This window comes from Octopus sinensis, linkage group LG8 (genome assembly GCF_006345805.1).
Source record: "Octopus sinensis linkage group LG8, ASM634580v1, whole genome shotgun sequence".
Lineage (NCBI taxonomy): Eukaryota > Metazoa > Mollusca > Cephalopoda > Octopoda > Octopodidae > Octopus > Octopus sinensis.
Window position 1 is genome coordinate 26340775 of NC_043004.1, and position 25225 is coordinate 26365999.

Below are 25225 nucleotides of genomic sequence, written 5' to 3' on the forward strand. Positions count from 1 at the left end.
TCTTCATGGATGGCTGTTGAAACAGCCTTCTTTTTGGTAGAGAGGGAGTGGGGGATGTTTCTCTCGTAAACTTTGGGCGGTGGGTTTATAACAGCATTCTGTCTGAGGATATTTTCAGAAAAACCTTCCCCACTTGTCAGAATATTTTTGTTAATTACTTCCTCAATCAATTAAATTGTTGTTAATCTGAACAACAGTGAAGTTGATATGGGAAGTATGTACATGAGTTTGTAACTGTTGGTCATGTTGTTGCTTGGGTGCTTGTTTTCATGACGTTTTATTACTTGTGATTGTGGAAGTTTTGTAAAAGTTGGTTTTCTTCTTGTGCTGATGGTGTTGATGTTTTGTGGCAGACTTTCAGTTTTACCATCATGTCTTAATATCTTCAATTTGGGGCGATGACTACTTATGTGTGTTTGATTCTTCCTTTTAACTCTGACAAAAGCCTTTTGAGATAATTTCAAGACCTTCATCTCCTGATAAGGCCTTTTGTACTGTCTTTGTTTTAGTGCTTTCACCAATTGTATGAGGAAGAGATTATTTTGGTGAAGTTTACAGTAATGATGGAGGGTGTTATGCTTTCTCCACTGTGGGACAGAAAGCTTTGAGATGGTTTGAATTCCCATACACGAAACATTTAGGTTTCCAGCCTTCTGTTAACACTTGGCATCAGCTCATTCCCCAAAACACAAAAAATTGGGCATGTAAGTGACTTCTTCTGGAGCAACCAGTACTTGGAATTCCATAAGAATCCCAGTCCTGTTGAGATGGTGAGTAGACTTCACTTCCACAATTTCCTCCATACTCTTCGAATGGCTAAAACTTGCTGGATCTTGATGAGCAGGCAGGTTCTTGACTACAATTTTAGTCAACCTCTTACATTATATTGATGATGGAGAATCATTATAAAGGTCTCTTTCTGGTTGCAGATGCATATGGCATCTACTGATCCATACAGTTTCCCTCTATATAAGTGTATCACTAAGGGCAACACATCTTGAAAGCATTTTTCATTTTCTTCCAGAATAGGAAATTTAAGTCTCCTTGTAAGACATGCACTTATAGATAATTGTTTGTTATTCAGAGCTCTTTTTTACCTCTTCACTAAGTGATATAACTCCTGGCTTCACAATATCATTTTTGCACTGGGTCTTACCTCTCAGATCTTCCACGGAATGCACTCTCCACTGGTTTACTGCCCTTGAAAAGGATAGAGTTGTTGTGGTGCTTTTTTTTATGCTGTTACTATTGCTTTGCATACTGTTTTTGTTATTACTAGTGATTGATGTTGACTTCATTCTTGATGTTGCTGCTCTTATTTTTGTTTCTGCTGCTGTTATTATTATTATTGTTGTTGTTGTTACTGTTGCTGATGGTATTTTTGAAGGTGTTGCTGTCACCACAGAATTAAGATGAAATTCTATTACTTAGACACAAAAGATTCATTTCTGCTCCAATTTCCCTGCCATTGACATTATGTTCAGTTGTCATGGCTACACTGGTATATAAAACTGAGCTGACAGAACATTGTTCACCACTGGTTATTATTATTTTGAAAATTGTAAAAATTTCTGAATTGACCCAGACTTCTTCTTCCAACTGTTAAACATAGAGGAGGATCTGTGATGATCTGGGGGCTATATCTTAGAAATCCGCCAGCCCAATCTTAGGATATTATCTATATGTTTCTGATATCCCTTTCTTATCATACCAAGGGCACCTGCAATAACAGGAACAGTTCTCACTTTAAGATGCCACATCTTCTGTATTTCAATTTCCTGATCATTATATTTACTTAATTTGTTAAATTCCTTTACCACTTACATCTATTAGTCTACAAGTATTTTCTTCCCAATTTCTAAAATTAGAAAAATTTCTAAATCTTTGTTTTCATAAGAAATGCAAAATGAATATCAGAGTAACATCTACAAAAGGAGTGTAATTGAACAGAAATGTTACCACTGTGATCCAAACAATGTCAACAAAAATGTTATCATAAAATGAATGATTGAATGGGCTTTACTCAGCCAAAACAATTTATAAAACTTTCAAATATTATGGAGCTCCAAGTTTCCATGACTTGGTACAAAGCCTGAAATTTTGGAGGTAGGGGCTTGTCAATTACATTGACCCCAGTGGAATTTGAACTCAGAATATAAAGGCAAATGAAATGCCACTAAGCATTTTGACCAGTGGGTATCAATTCTGTCAGTTTGGGGCTGAATAATAATTCAGGCACAAGGACATAAATCCTAAGGAAAGGCCCAGGGGGATTTGAACTCAGAATGGAAAATGAACTTAACTGGTGCAGAAATGTATATGCAGTTAAGAATTAGTTTCGCAACCATGCAAGATCAATCCAATTCCATGGCACCTAAGACAAACCTCTACTATAGCCCTGGGAAGACTTACATCATACAGTAGAATTTGTTAAAGAAACTTTTCTGAAGTCCATCATATATAGACAGGTTTGTGTGTGTGAGTGTGCGCGCGCACACATGTATGTGTGTGTGTGTCTGTGTGTGCATGTACTAGTCAAAAACTACTGGTATATAAATTATGTCCCTTTATATCCTATAACTTAATTTCAACAAAGATCAACAGAAAATATATATATATATATATCAGAAAGTAATAAGAAGTACTGGGATAAGTCTAGCGAACTAAAATCTTTGACAGTTAGTCCAGTGAGTGAAACCAGTTAATTGTAGCCGCCAACTTCTACTAGTAGTTGTTATCTACTACGTTTATTTCATCACCATCACAATAAATGTTACAATGATGATGATGATGATGACTAGAAAGATCAATCAACATGAATTTATTCTTTAACAATTGAAGAGAATGATGCAGGAAATGTATATCTCATTATACAGCAGGCAAAAATGTTTTGTTGGCACCATTATACTTTTCTAAATGTGAACACAAAATTTAAGTGAATAATGTGGCAGGTGACTGATGTTATTTCTGATATTTTATGGCACTTGCTGAAGTAATGTTACTTTTTATTACTTGGTGAAGTAATGTTACTTTTTATTCTAAGGCTACCCCTTAGAATAACCCTTCTTGACAATATGTTCGGCAAAAAAAAAAAAAAATAAATATATAAAAGTAATCCAAAGTAAATTAATAGTGATATATTTTAGTTGATATTGGATGCTGTTGTTTAACTACTTCTCATCTTGATCTAGCAACTCTAAGGTACACAGAGAATCAGACAAACAACTAAATGTCACAGATCTAGATATATCATGCCCCAGTCAAATGGACTGATATGAAACCTTGGTTTCTTCTCTCTGTTTTTCATGGTATGCAGTTTGAAGAAAAGTGCAACTGTTCTTTGTCAATGGATAGAAGCACAATGATCAGGAGATTAAAATGCTAGACTACTGATCACATGGTTATGAGTTCAAACTTTACATTGTTCTGCATGTTTGAATAAGGAATACAACTTAGACTGCTCCAGTTTCTCTGATATAAAACAAGTTCTACTTCACTTTGTCTAGTTAGAAAAATCTAACTACAAAAATAATTCCTCCAACAACCTTATCCCACCCACATTAAAATGAAGGCTCTAGAATTTCATGAGTAGGCAACATGGAGGTAACTCAGTGAACGTTGATTCTATTAGAATTTCCAGCAATGGCATTCTCATCTTACAGTCACCGGCCACCCAGGCTAGCATAGAGGAATAGATGAAAATGCTGTCCCAATACCTTTGCTGCCCTTGTCTTCTGTGTCAGTATCTAAATTCGTCTTCCAGGAATATGAAGTTGTCTCATAATTCTTGGTCAGATAATCTTTTCTCTTTGAACGTGAACTCAATTTTGGCCTAGCACATGGGTATGCCTATTATTTAGAAACATATAGAACAAGTAAAGACAATGGGCACTCCTAACAATTTACTTGACAGCAACAACTATAACATATAATTTCCAATGACTGGCATGATTGAGGGAAGCTCAAAGAGCCAGCAAACCAACAAAAATTTAGAGACGTTCTACTGGAAGCCTCTGATGATAGAGAGGAGGATGAAGGGACATATAGCTTAGAGGACAACTGGAAGTTCCTGTGGGACAATTTACTGAGTGCCACTGACCAAATCTGTGGCTGGTGCAAAGTCTCAGGTAGGCCAAGGGTGACATGGAGGTGGACAGCACCATAAAAGCAAAGAGACAGGCTTGGAAAGACTGGAAAAATGGGGGAGGCAGAGAATTATAACGGGTAGCAAAAAGGGACTCTAGGCAACATGTTTACATAGCAAAAGGAATAACAGATGGTAAGAGATTTGCCAATGTTCTACAGCGTAAGGATCAGAGATGTGAGGTGTTCTGGATTGCAAAGCAGTATGTCAGTGAGAATAGAGATGTGGTGGGTGAGAAACGTGTGAATGGATAATGGTATGATGAAAAGGAAAAGCCTCAAGAAAGGCTTTTGGGATACACTGATGTCAATAAAGACAGAAGTTCGAAAATTTCTTATTGAATTCAACTGTGGCCAAAAATTGGTCACACAAATTTATCATAGTTACTCCATCATAAATTACCATGGTTACTCCATCTGGGCATTTAAACAGAGTGCAAACAAGAATAAAAAAAATTTTTGGTGTGAATGTTATATTTGCACATTGTTATGCACATTCACTTAATCTGGTACTCTCTCAATCAGCTTCAAGTATTCATGGATGTCAAATTTTCTTCCAATCTTTAAAAGGAGTTTCAATTTTTTTCTCAAAGTCAATGGCTTGAATAGTCCTACTGGATGAAATCATTGAAAGGTTGATTTCCAAAATTACCTGAGACATGTCGGAATTATTCCTCTCAACAAGTATCCATTTTGTCCAACAAAATTACTATGTTTTCTGGAGTATTTTCAAACATATTAGAAAATGTAGATGACTGGAATGCTTCAGAATTAGCTCAGGCAAGAGGATTCACTGCAATCCTAGAAGATTTTCAGTTTAAATTTTTTTGTGGTTTTTGAAACCATATTGAATGACTCAGATGTTTTCGATTCCTCTAAAAGTTTGCTTGAAATTTCAAGGTGTACTCATGAGGTTGAGTACTTCAAAAAGAACAATCAGTTGATATTATCGCCGTAGGTGTAATTGATGTATTAATTGTGATGTAAGATTAGGCTTGCAACATATATTACTAACAAAAGAAAAACTGTTAAATATTCAACATCAGATTTATTTAAGGGAAGGCTAAACATGAATATATGCATAAATTATCAAATCCTCACTGATAGAGAGACTAGGATTGATTGCTCAGCAATTAGTTATCTTCAAGATGTGAAACTGCCAAATCTTGTTGAAACTTTGTCCTTAATATGTTTGGCAAGAGCCGAGTTGTATTCTCTTCAAATTCCAAGAGAGCTGATTTCTAGCATTAAACTGCTTCCTGTGACAAATCACTTTCTTTATTAAAGCAAGTAAATAATTATTTGAAGTGTTCTCAAAGTGAAGAGACATTGTGCAATTTGGTCTTCATTTCTATGACTAAAAGAACTTTTGAAGATGAAGGCAGAGCATAGTGCTGATACATTTTACACCAAAGTGAGCAACAAATTTGCCAAAAAAAAAAAAATTTAATAGCTCATTATTTGTAGATTCTATTATTTTCTCAGAATTCTCTTGAACTAATAACGGCCATCATGGCAGGCCCATCACCAAAGTATTGTTAATAGTAGAACATCAAATCCAGTGGAGAGGAGTATCAGGCCCAAAGCATAGCCTGTTGGTAGAAGTGCATTTTTTTACCTTAAAATTAGTTCCTGTCACATTCACAGATGGAGGAAGGGAGTGAATAGCTTTTGGTGAGGGGGAGAGTAAGGTCTCACTACCGCAGTCTCCGCCTTGGCGATTGGCCAGCATGCCCTGGTTTCCAAGTCACCCTTTGCCACTGATATATATACATGAGTGGCTGCTGTAAATTTCTGGCTTTAAGGGTATCGCAAAAGGGTAGAGCTGTTACCTTTACAGAAGAGGCAGGACAACTACTTAGGAGGAGATATGGAAAAAAATCATGATGGTATACTATATATCTTTTTCTGTTTTGCAGATTTAACACATAAAGGCAGCTCCTACTGTGGATTTTGATGAAATTGAATCATGGGCAAGCACGAAATTCCTCTTTTTGCAAGTCAAAGGATTGGAGGAAATCTATGGTAAAATTAAGGAAGTTTTGAAGGATGGCTGCCCATCTCACTCCACAGTGAAAATCTGGGTATCAAAGTTTTGGACTGGTTATTTTGAGGTCACAGATGAACTCTGGTCAGGACAGCCAACTTCTGCAACCATGTCCTGATTCTTGAGGACTGCTGGATTTCAACTCATAGCTGGGACTGAGGATTTCTCATAAAAGAGTTGGCCACATCATCCACAACAATCTGGATATGAAAAAGCTTTCCATAAAATGGGTGCCAAAATGCCTAAGCACAGAGTGACAATATCAAAAGTGATTTTGGACCAGTTTGCAGTGGAAAAGGCTGATTTCATGGCTCATTTAGTCACCATGGATGAAACTTGGCTTCCTCATTATGACACCCAGACCAAACAGCAACCAATGGAGTGGTGCCACAGTGGTTCACCACATCCCAAGAAATTTCAGACCCAGAACTCAGCTGGAAAGATTCTGGCTTCAGTATTCTGGGACAAAGACAGAGTACTCCTCATAAAATACCTTCCATAGCATCACACCATCAATACAGAATGTATGTCTCTGCTGGATGAACTGCACGAAGCTTTGAAGCAGAAATGCTATGAAAAACTGAGCACACACAGCACCTGAAACTCTACAGAAAATATGTACATTTGGCTTCGAATTGGTACAACAGCCACCTTACTCTCCTGACTAGGCCCCCTCTATGTATCATCTCTTTCTACAACTGAAGAAACATGTGAAGGGAATGAAATTTCACTTGAATTTGAAAGTGATTGCTGCTACAGAGGTCTAGCTGGCAGCTCAACCTTTTAAGTTCTTTTTATAGGGCTTAGAAAAATTGAAGGGCCACTGCAGTGTGTGCGTGAATCTGAGAGGGGAATATACTGAATAAAATCATAAGTGATCCGCCTGTATTTTCTTTCATCCAAAGAAAGGAACTTTTCAGCACCCACTTGTACATATAGACAATGGTTGACATTGACTACATACTAATATCTAAACATTGTCAGTGGTTGATGTTGATCTCCTGGTTATATTTATAGATGGGCAATAAAAAAAAGCAACTGCACAATAGGTATAGCAAAAGTGTAACATAGTCAACTATGCAACCAGCAGTGTAGGAATGTGACACAATCAATTGATAATACAAAAGTTATTCATTTTATATTCCCCAAAAAGCTGGAGTGAAAAGTTAATCTTGAGGAACAAGAATTGTATTTTAGGCGTAACACACTAGTAAGATTGTGGAGGAGGACGTTAGTTGATTACATCAACCCTAGTACTTGAATGTCCCCCTCCACCACCACAAAAAAAAAGATGAAAAGTTGACTTTAATAAGATTTGAAGTGAGAACATGGTGAGAAATTAGTTTATTAAATGGACTCTAGTGGCAAGTACTTTAATGATTTGACCAATCCATTACCCAAAAGGCTAAACATTTTGAAGAGATGATATAATGAAATATAAGGGGTTTTGTAAAATTGCCAACAATAGCAGGAAACCTGCAAGGAAACACCCTAGCTCTTTTTAGCTTTGTGATTGTAGTGGAAAGTCTCGACTCCATCTAAGCAAAGCCTCACCATTAAGCAAAAGTAAACAAGATACCAGCATAACTTGTTTCTCCCCAACCTTACTATGTTGATGATCTTGCCCTCACAGTTCATCAACTGTGCAATGCACAAGATTTGTTAGCAACCCCTGACAATACTGCAGGATATGTCAGACTGTTTATCAATGCAAAGAAGACTGAATACATGACCATCAATCAAGATGAAAGCTATCTGTTAATCCGTTCTAATGATGGCACACAACTCATGTGGTTAGTAACTTGAAATAGCTGGAGTTGTATGTTGCTGACAGTAAGAAAGACTTCTTTACACAGAAGGGACTAGCCTACAGTGTCTGTAACAAACTTCAAAACATTTATCAATCAATCATTTCAAAGTCAACAGTACTGGCCTTCTTCACATATACATAGAGAGCATTCTGAGGAACTAAAACCTGTACCATAAAAGTACTTTAAGATTACCTTGCTAGTACATACACCAGGCTTCTCATGAAGGCTGAAAAAAAATCTTCTGGCACAAGACTACAGAGGAATAATAATAACTTTTTCTGCAATAGATACAAGGCCTGAAATTTTGAGGAAGGGTGAGTGTCAATTACACTGAAACTAGTGTTTAAATGGTAGTTATATCAATGGCTCTAAAATGACGAAAGGGAAAGTTAACCTTGTTGGAATTCAAACTCAATGTAAAAAACAAGAAGAACTGTTACTAAGCATTTCATCCAATGTGCTAACATTGCCTAATAATAATGATTTCTTTTATTGGCCACATGGACCTAAGACATGGAGAGCAACATCAAAGAACTAGTTATAACACATAAAAGCAGGTGGTCTTACATTGATCAAAGGGGAAGTGTGCAGGACAACTTAACACTGCCGACTCAATGCCAGGAAAATTGATTAAAAAATAATTTATTCGCTTTATAACATTATCAGGTATTTATAAAAGGTTAGTTTAATACATGACATAAATTTTAAAATTCAAATAAAAGTAATTGAGAAATTATATATTTTTAATACAAGGCTAAAATTTAAATGAGAAATTTATTGAAAGTTGTATGAAATTCCCTTAAAATATTCTGTGGGAGATCATTCTGAAAAAGATGAAACAATATGCAGAATTCTATCATCTATCTTCATATACTTCTTCAGTTTAGGAGGAAGGAGATGACTTCCAATCAGTTACTCAAAAAATACATTTGTTTCTTTGCACCGTATGTAGCCCATTTATGAATCTCTATATTGTGGGGAGCTCCATTCCCAGCTCTATTTGGATTCTTCTATTTGCTGCTTCAGTATGGTTATTTGTCCAGTCTTCCCCGAGCAACGTCCTCTTGCAAACATTCCACATTTCATGGAGGAAGGGTGAGGGTCTTCTATTTCCACGTAGATTTGGTCTTCCAATATAGGTATCTTCGAACAAATTCAGCAGTGCTGCAAGTTCTTCAGGTATATCCGCAGAGAGGGCGTCAATATACATATCAATATGTGGAAAAGGAACAAATGCTAAACTTAATATCATCTTGGCTTTTAGTGTAAAGGTACCATTGTTGTTGTACATAGAATTGTAACTCATGGCAGCTATCTTTTTGTGCATATTTTGTGCTAAATGGAAAAAATATCCTTTTATTTCAAATTCTGAAAAAGCTTCCTTCATGGCTTTAAAGGCTGCATGTTCGAAATCGCAAATAATAAATGTTGGGTTTAGTGTTGGCTCAGCATCTTTGAGCATTTCAAACATCTTTGCATAAGTTAATCACTGCTTGTTTGGCAAAAGAGAATAGGCCACCACAAGACCATCGAATTTCTTTGCAAGAATGAATGTAAACTTGTGAAAATAATCTTGAAGAATGTAAATGCTGCAGCCAACTTTCTCTCCCAAAAAGCAAAATTCTATAGAGTCTGGGGCCACTATAGCCGATCAGGAAATTTTCTTCTCTTCCTTCCTCAGAAATGTAAATTTTGTACTGGTGTGGCAGCTCTAAGCCTTGAAGATCTACAGGACACAGAGGTGGGGTACTTAAGGCTCTCCTTTTGTGTTTTATAGTTTTCCTCATGGCTGAAGCATCTGGCAATGATCCAAGTGTCACCCGAGAGGCATTTGTTAATACTTCACTTATTACTGCACTTGGCTTTTCAATAGTGTCTTCGGCATGACGTTTCAAGGTTGTGTGCACTTTAGCCGCTTTTATATTAACTGCACATGAATTATGGTGATGTGCATTTCCTTCCTTGATAACTGCACCAAACTTCATATGAATCCTTGCATTGCATCTAGAACCTTGATCACAACAACAAAATTTTATATTGTTATCACTCTTACTAAACTTATGAAATACAAATAAATGTCCTTTATATGTAATTTTTTCTTGTCCTCATTGACTAAGAATTTCCATTATTATTATTATCATCATCAAGGCGACAAGCTGGCAGAATCATTAGCATGACAGGTGAAATGCTTAGTGATATTTCATCCATCTTTACATTCTGGGTTCAAATTCTGCTGAGATCGACTGTCCTTTTTGTCCTTTCGGGGTTGATAAAAGAAATACCAGTGAAACACTGGGGTCGATGTAATCAACTAGTTCCATCCCCATAAAACATCTGGCCATGTATCTTTAACAGGAAGAATTAATATTATTACCACACCAGTGTTGCATAACCAGCCCGCTCAAAAGTACCTTGAATCGTAGGGCAACATGCTGTGCTTGAGATGACCTATTTAGTCAAGTACATCAACATCAGCAATATCAAAATCAAATCAAATGGAAATTGTAGTTGTGAGCCCCATGCCAGTAGCACATAAAAAGCACCATCTGAACGTGGCCGATGCCAGTGCCGCTTTGACTGGCTTCCATGCCAGTGGCATGTAAAAAGCACCATCCGATCGTGGTCAATGCCAGGTCCTCTGGTCCCTGTGCCAGTGGCACATAAAAAACACCCTCTACACTCTCAGAGTGGTTGGCATTAGGAGGTGCATCCAACTGTAGAAACACTGCCAGATCAGATTGGGGCCTGGTGTAGCCTCCTGGGTTCCCAGACCCCAGTCGAACTGTCCAACCCATGCCAGTATGGAAAACGGATGTTAAACGATGATGATGGTGTAATCCAACTTTCAAAATTTCTACATCTTAATGTCAATCTCAAGAGCTGTGACTGCCAATAACGGTAGAAAAATATGAATTCTTAATATTCCTTCTTTGAATGGTTTAGAGCAATCTAATTACCTTCGACACAAGCTAAATAGGCCATTATGACCAAAAAAATAATTGCAACAAACTGCTAAATTGAAGAAGCTTGGGACGATCGTGAAGCAAACAGCCCACTGTTCTGGAATACACACACACACATATAGATATAATTACATCCTTTATAAGTTACTTTTATTCGAATTTTAAAAGTTCTGCTTTTTTTTTTTATTCAAGCCATGTATTCAGATTAATCTTTTTATAAATTTCTGGTAATGTTATAAAACGAATAAAGTTATAAAATGAGTAAATTATTTATTAATCAATTTTCCTGCTGTTGAGTTGTCTTGGTGTTGAATTGTCCTGGCATTGAGTTGTCCCAATTCGAAATGAGACACTACCACATTAAAGGATATATAAATAAAAATTAAAGAAATAAATAATTAGAATCCCCAAAAGCAGGGCAGTTCATTTCAGGTAATTTGGGATAAACCCCATGCAAAATTCCAGATTATTCTGCCGTCCCCAAAGCATGGGTAAATGCCCTTTCCAGTTTCTTTCTTTCTGCAAAGAAAAATGTACTCAGAGTTGATCCATTCAGTCTCACCCATTTTGCCACTTTTGTCCACCTTTTGATAAATACACTAGAAGGCAGCACCTCCCTCTACCCTCACCTTCCTCATCAAATGATATCTGAAGAAATTATTGAAAGCTTGGTCAGACAAGAATGTGCCTATCTTCAAACCTTTCAGACAGGTCCACTACACAGCATCTTTTGCCACAGCCACTAAGCAGAAAAAGATCTACCTTCCTTTTCTGTGAAAGGAAGGTGGTGCAACAATCATCACTATATCTTTGGCAGACAGCTGGATTCATCATATATGAGACAGCAACTGCTCCATGCAAACCCACAACTCTCTAATGCACAGACACTGAATGATTGCATGCAGGACAGTTTTGTCCTCCTGCATGCATCTCAGGCAGGTTCAGCAATTGGCACTTCCATACCCTGTAACACTGCCATACCAAAGACTTTTGGAAATTGTCCATCATCTTTGACTCAAAAAGTTCTCTGGCAGAGACTACTCAGACTGTTCTTGTTGATGCCCAGAGTCAATCCTAGGCCATCGTCACTCATACCCTTAACAAGCCTCCTACAGAAATCTTGGGTTGTTTTCCTGCTAATGGTTTTGTCCAGCTAGTACAATGCACCTGGCAACATTCTAAATGCCAAATACCCAATCTTGTTCTGTTTAGATGAGCTACAGAAAGATGTGTCACACAACAGATGCACACACTAGTTCATCCATATTTTCATTGCCATCATTCACACCATTGCAATGATTTAGATATTTCTGCACATGCGTCAGCCTCTATGCATGGCACTGCATCATCAAAGATGGCACCCCAAGACCACCATGGTGTGGGTGTAGACAGCAGTTGGCTTTTCTGGCCAGCAGAACCTGACCCTTCCATAAAAATTGAAAAAGCAAGTGATCCAATCTGGTCAGAGATTTCTTGGGACAAGGTAGAATGGCTATGCAGCAGTACACTACTGAGGTGATGTATGCATTTACTACATCTGCCTGGCCTTTCAGAGACAATGTTCTTTTAGCCCATTTCTAGGGGAGCTTGGCCACCCTGGCCACGACCTTTTCCCAGTTCCTATCTACTTGGAGATTTGGTCAGAACCAGAATCTGAGCACATTCACCGGACCCTCCATCCAGCAACTGAAATTGTCACTAGTCAACAGACTTGCCTCTCCAAGAGCCTAGGTGCAAACTTACTGATCTGTCCTGGTTTATGAGTGCTCCTGTACATGCCTGATATTCTTTCAGTATAGTGTCGATCATTTCTATGTCTGAAGAGTTTGACAACATAACAATGATGTCATCCACATATGCAGACACAGTGCTCCTCAGGCTTAGTTCCAGTGGGATATCCCTCAAATTCTTCAGCCTTTGCAGCAAAAGATTCTAATGCCAGAATATATAAAAGCAGGGTGTGGGGCATCCTTGGCAAACTGAGTGTTCAATACTGAAAGGTTCTGATAGGTGGCAATTTAATTTGACAACCAAGCAGATACCACTATACATTGTGGTGATCTGGCCTCTGAAGATGGAATCAAAACTGACAGCTTTTAGGACAGACACCAGATAGCAATGGTCCACCCAGTCAAAAGCTTTGGACTGATCCAAATTCACCAAAGCCCCTCCAAAGCCTCTTCAGGTAATACAGCAGAAATTTGCCTGAAACTACCAAATGTTGAATAAGAATTTCAAACTGAGGAAAATGACACACATTTTAAGGTAAGATGTAGTTATGATGCCTGTGCCGGTGGCACGTAAAACGCACCATCCGAACATGGCCGATGCCAGCGCTGCCTTGACTGGCTTCTGTTCTGGTGGCACATGACCTGCTGTGCTTGAGGAGACCTATTGAGTCAAGTACACCAACATCAAAATAAATATCAAATGGAAATTGTAGTTGTGATACCTGTGCCGGTGGCATGTAAAAAGCACCATTCGAACGTGGCCAATGCCAGCGCCGCCTTGACTGGCTTCTATGCCGGTAGCACGTAAAAAGCACCAACTGATCGTGGCCACTGTCAGCCTCCCCTGGCACCTGTGCTGGTGGCACGTAAAAAACACCCACTACACTCTTGGAGTGGTTGGAATTAGGAAGGGCATCCAGCTGTAGAAACACTGCCAGATCAGACTGGAGCCTGGTGCAGCCTCCTGGTTTCCCAGACCCTGGTCGAACCGTCCAATCCATGCTAGCACGGAAAACGGATGTTAAACGATGATGATGATGATGAGAGCTACTACCACTGTTGACAACAAAGATCTTTTCCCTAATAGTGAAGAGTAGATTGTATAATGCTTGTATTAGAACATGCTACATGATAATAAGATGTGGTCCTTGAATGCAGAGCACTTGAGAAGACTGAAAAGAAATGAAGTGAGCATGCTTCATTTGATGTGCAATGTGAGTATGTATCAAAGAATTAGTACAAAAGTGCTTAGTGAAAAACTGAGTGTAAGAGGAATCAGATGTGTTCAAGAAAGAAGATTGTGCTGGTATGGACATACGTGATGCGTGTGGTTAAGGACAGTTGTATGAAGTGTCAATCGCTTAACACAGTGAAACCTGTAGAAGACATGGAAGGAAGTGATGAAAGCTAACTTCAAGATACTGAGCCTGATAGATGAGAGGTCAAAGGACCAGGATCTTTTGTCATTTAAGGTTCTCAAAAAGATGTGCCCTCCTCAGTAAAACCAAATTCTGGAAGCCTCACGTCTTGTGTTCTCCATCTGTTACAGTAACGCTCCTCTCCACTACCATGCCTCTTTCCCCTCCCACCAGTTTTACAGATTACCCCACCATATATCTTTCGTCGGCTACCCACTAGCCCCTGTAACTTACCATCTCCCATTCTTTTGCATCCCTTTATCTTCTCCAGCTCATGGTTCCTGTCTCAACCACTCTTCAACCCCATTTACTTTGACAGTTTGCATCCCCATTCCTAATTCATCTTTCCATATAATCTTGCAAATCAACCACCCACTTCTACTCAGCCTGTGCCTGGATACCTTATCACCATAATTTTCTCTCTCACACCACCTCTTTTCCCCCCTACTAGATGTAAATAGTCATACACTTCTCATAGTAATCCTTTCATCCCATAACATGAAGCTGCTCCTCTCCCCAAGGTTCTTAGTTTTGCAAACTGCATGGCAAACTCAATAGTGCAGGTAGCACGAAAAAACACCCAGCCCACATTCTAAAGTGGTTGGTATCAGGAAGGGCATCCAGCTGTAAAAACCATGCCAAAGCAGACATGAGCTCGATGAAGTCTTTGGATTCCTGTCAAACCATCCAACTCCTACCAGTATGGTACATAGACGTTAAATAATAATGAAGAGGTGGAAGTAGAGCCAAACTGATACCAGTACTTCATTGTAAATTACCTTAGCAATGCCAAATTTTAGGTTGTCTCAAATATTTTTTGAGAGGAACACAAAAGTCATGTAACCGTTTCAGTCGCTAGGTTGTGGTCATGCTGGGGCACAGCCTTGAATGGTTTAGCCGAACAAATCAATTCCTGTATTTATTCAGTGGTGGTAGGGACAAACACACATATCCCTTGCCCGTATGTCATTCCATACTCTTGCAACCTCTGAAGCATGACGCAAGTCCTCTGACACTATGGATTCTGTTGAACTGCCCAATGCCCAAACTTAAAGATGATGATGTTATATGTCTACACGACAAGCTTCCACTCAATTTCCATTTATCAAATTCAAACACTGACAGCTTACTTTTGAAAATTGGATTCTTTTTCTCTGAATCGTTCTCAGTTTTTATAACATTCACAAATGAAACGAAAGGGAATTTTTTGTATCAACCTTGGATGTACGGATGGCCAAGTTGTGAGATTTGTAAATAATGCAAGCTATTTCAATCTGCATCATTTCTGTTGATTTGCCGCATACATAAATAAAGTGTCATTACATATTTCTAATAAATTAGATGTTGCAGTTGAGATAGTCACTAGTCGCAGTAAGTTACTACTTACTGCGACTAAGGATCAGATTTGGTCTTGTGAAAATAACGATATGAAAGTGATTTTGCTATGGTGGTTATATTGTAGGTGAATATGACTTCACAACAAGAATTAAAATATAAGCGATATAATGAATTAGAATAGACTTAAGACATCTTAAACAGATCGCTGTCGTACAAGAAATAGCTGCTAAATCTCATTTAAATCACATCTTGCCGTCTTGAAGAAAAAAAGAAAGAAACACACTGACCAAAGTAGTCTCAGATACATAAAAAGAAGAGAATTGGTAACGGGAAGATGCTCATCATAGTTTAGCTCTAAGAGGGGTAAAACGGATTCATCTTATCACCTGTTTAGGTAATTCATTGAAGAAAAAGAAAAAAAAAAGTGTAATTGTAACAAGACAATATTCAAAGAATGAAATATTAAAGTAACTGGACAGCAAGGAGATTCTAGCCAGGTGTGCGCGCGCGCAAATTATATCGGTTCGAGTATTGTAAGGGACCTCAAACATATCAGACAATACAATTTATAAATACACAAATCTGTGTGTGTGTGTGCGTATGTATATATTCCATTAAGGTGTAAAAGATAAACATGGTTGATAAAAGAGAGTAAAAACCGGTGCAATGCGAGGTGAAGAGAAAGTGCAAAGAGATAAATATACAAGGCAAAAACTTTTTTTTTAAATGGCTTGTAAAGGTAAACAGGACAATGATGAAATTGCACATCCAAAATAAAAGGAAGAGAGCGACGAATGTGCTTGTTATTTACCAGATCGTATTCTTCATCGTCATCGCACATAAAGTCCGAGTCCGACATTTTGTCCCGATTCTGCAGAGAATACCACACAATCTAATTACGTCATAGATTTCTGTGAACGCATGTGGAAAATGTTTATGTCAAAAATTGTTTTGTCATGAGTTTATGTACGTCGATATATGTGACGTAGTTGTGTATCACAACCAGGCACATTGGTTCTGATTGTAGCAATATAATGTCTCCAGAAGAAGACGAAGCAGCTGAGATATAGGAATATATATATATTTACACACACATATTTATATACATACACACCATATATAAGAAACACATCGACAACGTTCTTCTCTGGAACAATTTACATTATCGTATTTTTTTTTTTGGCGTGTTCAATCATTTGTCAACTTAAATGTCTTGTAGGTTGACATGGTCGCTGTATCTTCTTCCAACGGTCAGCTTATCGATTCGGAGATAACTGACTGCCTCTCCTGTTTGTATTGTAAATAATTAACATCGCCTAAGGAGGAGTATTTTGGAGTTGTCTTAGACCATTAAAACACTCCATCATCACCAACAACACCGAACGACCAACATGGTAAGTGGACATGGGTCAGTTAATGAACTAACAGATATATTGTCTGAATGACTTTTTTTCAATAAACCACCCCTCTCTCTCATATCGTGTGTGTGTGCATGTATGTATAATGTATATATGTGTACCCGTATATACGCATGTCTTGCATCAATTACCGAGTCATTAAGTCGTTGTTTAAGCCCCAGGTCAGCTCTGTTTTAAAAGATCTCGTTCTAGACCTGAACAACCGGGGTTTTGTATATCTAAGATACATTAGCCATTTTGCCCATTATTTTTTAAGACATTACGAGAGAATTTATCTGCTATTTCTAACCAGTTGAGTTGCTTTATGTCATATGTACACACACCTATATATACATATATGTGCGCGCGCGCGTGTTCTATGTATTAAACAGAATTCGGGGCGGAGTTTTGGTGTACCATTTCCTTGAAGTTCTGTACTCCATGAGAAAGGAATCAGGGGTGGAGAGAAATTTTTTGAAAGGAAAAATGTTTTCGGAATCCTAATTTCCGCTGTATGAAATGCAAAAATAGTAAAACATTACGGGGTGGAAATGTTCTCTTTTCACATGAGGTATGTGAATTCGAAGGACAGTTATTCTAAAACTCCACGGATTTCGTTAACCATTACTCGCCACAACATTTATTTATTAAACACACAGTTTGGTGATCTAGACATTTTCGCCCTTCATTTACCATGTTTTCACATTCTTAGTGAGAGAAAAACCTATTTTTACATTTTAAGGTCCAAAGTTAAAGGAAGTCTTGGAAAAAAAAAGAAAAAAAACTCCGACATAGTGGGGAGGTGGCATAAGGGAACCATCGAAGACTAAGTCTTCAGTGAATGTGATATAGTGACAGTATTGAATAAACACGTAATAACAAATTTGAAGAATTTACCCTTTCAGATCGTCCTTTTACAGTTTAATAATCTATTTCTGTCACCTTAATTATACGTTCGTTATCATAATTGTACATTATATATATTTATATAAACGATGGATCGATCTGTTATTCATTGGACTTCTTTTCTGTCTTTATAATGCCAGGCGGAATTTCTAAAAGGATTGCCTTGTTACAATGAACACAACTTTACAAGATTTCATCCCGATTCTGGTTGTAAAACTAGTGTAAGTACTTGTTCAGTATTAAAATATATTTACAAGAGGTTCCCAGAAACGGTTGTATGTAAATGTGTATTGTGGTTTTATCAACATTCTTTTTATTGTGTGTGTATGTGTGTTTGGTTGTCTTACAACGACTACGATATTATTTACATTTATAACGCAGTAACTGAATGGATGTCTTCATACGTAGCCACCCAATGTATATTACGTACCTTCCCATACATAGAGACCCTGTGTACTATATTTCTTCCCTCACAGAAATACCTTGTGTACTATTCACCTTCCCACACAAGGTACCCTGTGTATTACATACCCCTCCATACACATTCTGTGTATTACCTTCGCACACAAACTCTGATAACCAGTATTACATATCTTCACATAGATGATCTGTATTATATTCCTACACTCATAGATATGTATGGACAACAAACTTTCATATTTATTACTTCGTCTTATTTGATAGAAATGTAAACTTTCTCAGTGTTACTAAACGTGCTTGTGAATTTACTGCCACACTCCTTTAATATTGTTTCTTTGCTGATACTATGGTCCAGATTGCTCCTGCAGATCCCTTAATTCCACTTTAACTAGACTCATGACCATTCTCCAACAACAGACATACATAGCAATTATTATCCCTTATACTGTTTAGAAGCTAATTAATATTTTTGAAAAAAAACTTTGACTTTTTCTCACTTCTCTACTGATAAACTTTACAGACTGTCAGAGAAAAGTCATTTTCCATGTTTCATTCTACACTGTGCAGTTATTAGCTCATAGAAATGACGCGACGAGCCTATTATAAATAGAAGCTAATCAAGGACTATTATTGAACTTTCTCTCACTGATGAAAAAAAGTTACCATTTCTGTGGAGATTGGCAAGCCATATGTTTGACATTTTTGTTAGAAGAATTCCGTATTATTTATAGAATATCTTTTGCTAAATTTATTCTTTCAGACATGGCTGTGAACTGACTCACTTGTGGACATTATATGTTGTCGCATTGCTAGTTTTCACATATTTGATTTAACACAATGGTTACATGATCTGTATTAGGTTTTGCAGTTCATTGTGGGAACTTCATTATTCTGTTGGAAAAGGACCTTGTACAGCTACAATATTATTTGGATGTAAATATGACCTCTATGAGATACACTAAATGATGACACGTTATTGTATAAATTGCAAATAGCAATAATACAATGGATTAGCTGAACATACAATAATCTAAGACAATAACCATGGAGAATATGTGGGAGAATTTGGTAAGGAAAACTATGCTGTTTAGAACTTAGGTACATACCTTCAAATATATATTGAAAAAATGCTTGAAAGTGCCAAAAAGAGTGGTAGTTATAATCATAAACATGTGAAGTACTTGTTAGTTGGTCTCAAGTAATTTGACTTCTACAAAAAAAAAAAATTGTCAGGGACCTGCGTTAGACTCATTGAAAAGTGAACTCATTATTCAGAGCAGCTACATTTTATTGATGTCCTAATAATATAAAGCCAGGAAATGACAAGGTTCTAAAGAACAATACATCTTTAATAAACAGCTTGGATGAAAATACTAATTGTGAATGCAAGTGTTGTAAGTTGCTAGAGAATGACCAACCAAATACTAAAGTGTTGATAATTTGGTCCATAAAAATGACATTGGTGAGCATTGATGACTCTATAAATAATATATTTGTAAATGGTGCTCAACCACCTCTTCCTAGGAAAGTATATTTGAAATTTCTAAGAAGTTTTATTTGCAAAGAGATTTCTTGGAAGATATATGTAGAGTACACCAAGTACTGATATTAAAACCAAATATAAGGTAAAGCAAAGCTGTCAAACTGAAAACAAAACAAACTGTTCTCAGAAAAATGCCACATTCAACAAGATGCATTAAAGAAATGAGTCATTTAACAAAACAGTCTTTAGTTCTAATGACAGCCAGTGCAGTAATGGCATTTCAGGATCAGGTTGTCCTTGTCTTTCATGCCAACAGTAGCAGCTCCTAATGAGTCCTTGGCAAAGTGGGTCTATCGGTTAGTTCTTCCCTCTTATAATATCCTGATACATAAATCCAGTGTTTTATATTGGGAGAGTTAGGAAGTCACAAATTTGGGGTATTGGAGAGGGGTGACCTAAAAATTCTTGGCCAGCCATTTCAGGTTGATGAGGGTGGTAGAAAGCAAAGTTCTGTTAGAACATGCACAACAGTTCCCATCTTGGCCAGTTACTTGATGCAATGTTTGGCCATCATGTGCAGCACCTTGATGTAAGCAGTAGTTTTGACCATTAGTCCCTGTGTGACATTGTTCTTGTTGCTTATGAGCTCTAGGACTGAGAAATGATGTACAAATGGGTGTATATATATATATATATATATCATTGTTTTATCACCTACAGAGTTGGCTACAATAATGTCCATATAGAACCACCTATCATTTTCCTGCACTCTTGTTTTCAATGAAAGTTCCCCTCAACAGAGAATTAGAGCATGAGGTTTTCTTGAGTTTGTTCAGCAGGTCTTTCAACTGGATCACATAGCCAGTTTGACTTTTACTGTACATGAACGACCCTCATCATCACAAGATTTGGAGCTGATGTTCTTGTTTGCTCTATGTCTGATAGTAAACCCTGTCACCTTGAGCTGCTCAGCAATGGCTCTCATTGACCTGCTGGGGCAGCCATTGATTATGTCCTAAACCTGCTGGACAAACTTGGCCAACCTGATAATTTCTGATGACACTGTTTCTCTGACATGTTCCACCAAAGTAGGAAGACCTTCCCAACCCTGAACATGAAATACCCAGCTATGTTCATAAAGCTGGTGATCTCCATGCCATTGAGGTTGCTGGCTACTACAATAAGCATGGTGTGCTATTATTTCCTGTGTTAGAGCAGGGGGAGATAACCATGTTGATATTGTCAGTAAATTTTGAAGTGAAATAAGTTAAAATTTGGTGCCTGCCTCATAGCATTGCATTAGATCATATTCCACTTATGACCCCTTGAACTTCTGTTCACAAATAGTTGGGATTTCTATGTGTGTGTATGTACACACATTCAAATACAATGACAGACTTTATATGACATTGTAAGTTAAAGAAACGAAGAAAAGAATGGATTAAGAATTATTTTCTATGTTGTTTATATATTTGTCTTTATACCATTTTGTTGGCGTTGGTTTTGAGAAAGTGAAGTAATTTTCAAAATTTGAGGAATAAAAATATATATTTCTTTGACCATGCTGGTTTGTATACATCCAATCAGAGACATTCTATAATCTTGTTTATATACACCCAGTCAGAAACATTCTGTAATCTTGTTGCTTTATATATCCCCAGTCAGAGGAATTCTATATTCTAGTTGGTTTATATACATTGAGAGATATTGTATAAGCTTGATTTACAGACATCTATTTAGAGACATTCTATAATCTATAATACGCCCTGTAAAAAACTCAGTTCTGAGTATAACTAAAGAAGTATGCCACTAAAACTGCCTCCTGTTTTTAAATAAAAATAGATTACTAATACTAGTCTTGTCAGATGAATTTGAACCGTCAACGTTTTGGATTGAGCATTCTTTACTACTATTGTGCTGGCAGTCAAAAATTATACAAAAGTGAGTTAACCCAAACAATGGACTATTCACAGCATCTGCTACAATAAAAAGCAAGAATATGTTCTTGATGACAGAGCTCCACCACTCGCATTTGCAAATTGCTCTGTTACTTATAAAATTTTATATATTTGATTCATTTCTCATTCAGCAAAATATGGCAAATCTGATGACAAGGATGAGATTACCCTAAGCTACTAAGTATATGAATGGTAACTGTAAATTTAATTTGCGAAATTATTCTATCATTTATACAAAGGAAAAATTGTTTTGCTGGATGGCTAAACCAGTCAAAATATGTGTGACTAATGAACAATTGGGAGCAATTTTGAAGATGCAGCAGTTTCAGTTTGAAGTGACTCAAATGTGGCTGATCATGGTGTTGACCAAGCAAAAGATAATTTAGTCATCAAGTCAAGTCACTGACATAACTGAAAACGGTTGTCACATAATTCTATTATCCTGATGCAAGTATGTGTTTTGTCATGTGGTTCAAAAGATTTGAAGGTATTTTAGAAATTGAACTGAAATACAAGGAAGATGTATAGCAAGTTAGGCTACTCTTGAGGAAACCTGGCACACCAGAACACAACATGTTGCTATTTTATTCTACCATGGAATACAAGGGATTTGACTTTTGACCACACTGTGCAACAACTGTCAAAAATCTTTAGTGAGTGTTCCTTGTTGTTCGATATTTGATACCTGTTTATGAAAGGGAAGACTGTATCACTTTTGCAAGTCTTAAATGCAAACAGTTCAAGCTATGTTTGAAGACCAGTTCTGATGCTTGATTTTCATTTGCAGCTTAGAGTCACATATCGTCTGTGCTGAGACCCCCTTTGGTCATAACTGACAATGGAATTGCACCTAGAAAGTTACCCTCCCAGGTACAAGTCTGAGCAAGGTTGTTTATGGAAGACCAGCAGTCGCCCATGCATACCGGCCTCCCCTCTCTACGCCACCAGTGTTATCCAAGGGAAAGGCAAAGGCCGATACAGCTTGGCACCTGCGACGTCGCAACTCATTTCTATAGCTGAGTGAACTGGAGCAATGTGAAATAAAGTGTCTTGCTCAAGAACACAACACGCAGCCCAATCTGGGATTCGAACTCACAACCTCACGATCGTAAGCTCGACACTCTAACCACTGAGCCATGTGCCTTCACATATCACCAGTGGTGTAGGAAATAGGTTATTGAACAAACTTGAACAGTCTCCAGAAATGCTGCAAACAATTACATGAGTACCAACACCTAAGTATCAAGTACAACAGAGTGTTGGCACACCTATCATCCAAACCCCTACCTTGAATATCACCAAGATGACCTTATGGCAGTGCTGATTCCAGCAGGTGCTGAGGAATCTAAACCACCAACTTACTAACAGTGTGGTTACTGGCATTATGTTAGGTGGTGTTCCTACAAAAAGCACAGTTGCTCAGTTTGCAAACAATGTTAGCACATGAAAATGCCAGTACCGAGCTAAGAAGTTGAACAGAACAGTAGTTAGCAACAATCAACTTCCTGTCTTTAGATGATGTTTGCAACAATTGATGATAATTTTGAGGCATACTGGAAGTTTATGGACCGACGTCTTCTCTGATGACACCACTTCGAAGCAGGGATGATAAAGAACTTCTTCGTGATTCACAAGGAATTCTGCGATGGTAGCAAGAACACTTTGATGAACTTTTGAATCAGTAGTCTGTAGTTAGTGAGGATGTTCTCAATCTCATCCCTGGATTACCCATGAAGGCAGCACTCGCAGAACCACCAAAGTTGGAGGAAGTTGCAGTGGCTGTCTCAAGGATGAATGATGGGAAATCTCCGGGTATGGATAGCATACATGCGGAGTTGTTACAGCATGGCGGTGAGAAACTTCTGCAGTAACTTCACTCTTTGTTTGGTAAGATATGGACTAGTGAATCTGTACCTGAGGACTGGAGAGATACAGTAACTGTGGTCTTGAATAAGGGAAAGGGTAACAGGAATGATTGTGGTAACTATAGGGGAATATCATTGCTTTCTATCATAGGAAAGGTTTTATGCAGAGTACTTCTGGATTGTCTGCTGAAGCACGTTGCAGATTGTGTTTTTCCAGAAAGTCAATCTAGCTTTCATGTGGGATGTGGCACTGCTGATATGATCTTTTCAGCTAGATAGCTTCAGGAGAAGTGTGTGGAACAGGGTCTGGATTTGTATCAGGTTTTTGTCGATCTGACAAAAGCCTTTGATACCATTAATAGAAAAGCATTGTGGAAAGTCCTCCAGAAACTTGGCTGTCCTCAAAAGTTCCTTGCTTTGGTTAGGTCTTTTCATGAAGACATGAAGGGTAGGGTTAATGTTAGAGGGGAAAATGTCAGAGCCCATTTCAATACAAAATGGAGTGAAACGGGGAGATATTCTGGCACTGACCCTATTTGCCATATATTTTGTGATGGTTTTCTATATTGCATTCAGAAACTGTAGATATGGTGTTTACATCCATTATCGGACCTCTAGCAGCATATTTAATATCAGGTGCTTTGCTGCAAAAACAAAGGTATTTACCTCTATCATAAGAGACCTTTTGTATGCAGATGATTGTGATCTAGTAGCGCACACAGAGATTGATATGCAACACATTTTGAATGCACTCTCTGATGCTTGCACTGCCTTAGGATTGACAGTGAGTCTCAAGAAAACTGTTGTCATGTACCAAACTGCCCCTGGTAAGCAGTATAGTGTACCAAATATCTATGTGTATGGTAAACGACTTGATGTAGTTGATCAGTTTGTCTACCTGGGAAGCACTGTTAATAGATTTAGCAATTTGGATGATGAAATTCCACACATAATTAGGAAAGCAAGTGATCCTTTCGGAAGGCTAGAAAGGCGCCTCTGGAGTCGGCGAGACATATGCAGAAAGACAAAGATAAAGGTGTACAAGGCATGTGTGCTCCCTTCTCTTCTCTATATGAGACGTGGGTCTCATATCGATACCACTTTAAACAACTGGAACGTTTCCATCAGATGTGTCTCAGACGGATCTATGGCATTAAGTGTGAGGACCGCATCAGTGATCTTGAAATATTGGAAGGCTCTTGGTGTGAAAGTATAGAAGCTCTTATGTTAAAGCAAAGGCTCAGATGGAGGAGTGGTCAGGATGAAGGATTCAAGGATGCCAAAACGACTCTTTTATGGGGAGTTAGCTAAAGGAGAACGACCCCCACATAAACCAAAAAAGAGGTATAAGGACTTGCTGAAGGCTTCCTTATGAAATGCTTGTATTTCTCCTGACACATCGGAGGGCATAGCTATTGAGGGGACAGCTACTTTTGAGAAATCTCGAGTTGTGCATGAGAAAGTAAGGAGGTGATGTCAGGAAGGGCATCGCTGTTACACTTCCAGGTGGGAAGTGTCTTCCTATGATGCTGACATGCAGTGTCTGTGCAAGACCCTGCCTCAGTAAAGCTGGACTCAAGAGTCATCTTCGTAGTCATAAAGCGAGACAGATGAGTGACAACCTGGCCACTGGTGGTGTTACACACCATACTAATCATGTCTGTCAGGCATGTGGAGAAACTCTATAAGATGTACCCAGTGTAAGCTATGGACACATAAGAGGTGCAGTAATATCAAAGGAAGGCT

The 25225-nt window shown here is 37.9% G+C and overlaps 2 protein-coding genes across 3 annotated transcripts in view; one reads left to right on the forward strand and one right to left on the reverse strand.

Annotated features, from left to right (window-relative positions):
- Nucleotides 1-16410, reverse strand: part of LOC115214965 (COP9 signalosome complex subunit 2) — a 40782-nt gene extending 24372 nt beyond the window's left edge. For both annotated transcript variants that reach the window (XM_036505299.1, XM_029784061.2), the window contains exon 1: nt 16262-16410. In XM_036505299.1, the coding sequence (XP_036361192.1) occupies nt 16262-16309 (48 nt within the window). In that variant the 5' untranslated portion in view covers nt 16310-16410. The remainder of the gene's footprint in view (nt 1-16261) is intronic.
- A 54-nt stretch (nt 16411-16464) lies between these two features.
- LOC115214966 (DET1- and DDB1-associated protein 1) overlaps nt 16465-25225 on the forward strand; it is a 26440-nt gene continuing 17679 nt past the window's right edge. The window contains exons 1-2 of the mRNA XM_029784062.2: nt 16465-16844; nt 17894-17974. Coding sequence (XP_029639922.1) covers nt 16842-16844; nt 17894-17974 — 84 coding nt within the window. The 5' untranslated portion in view covers nt 16465-16841. The remainder of the gene's footprint in view (nt 16845-17893; nt 17975-25225) is intronic.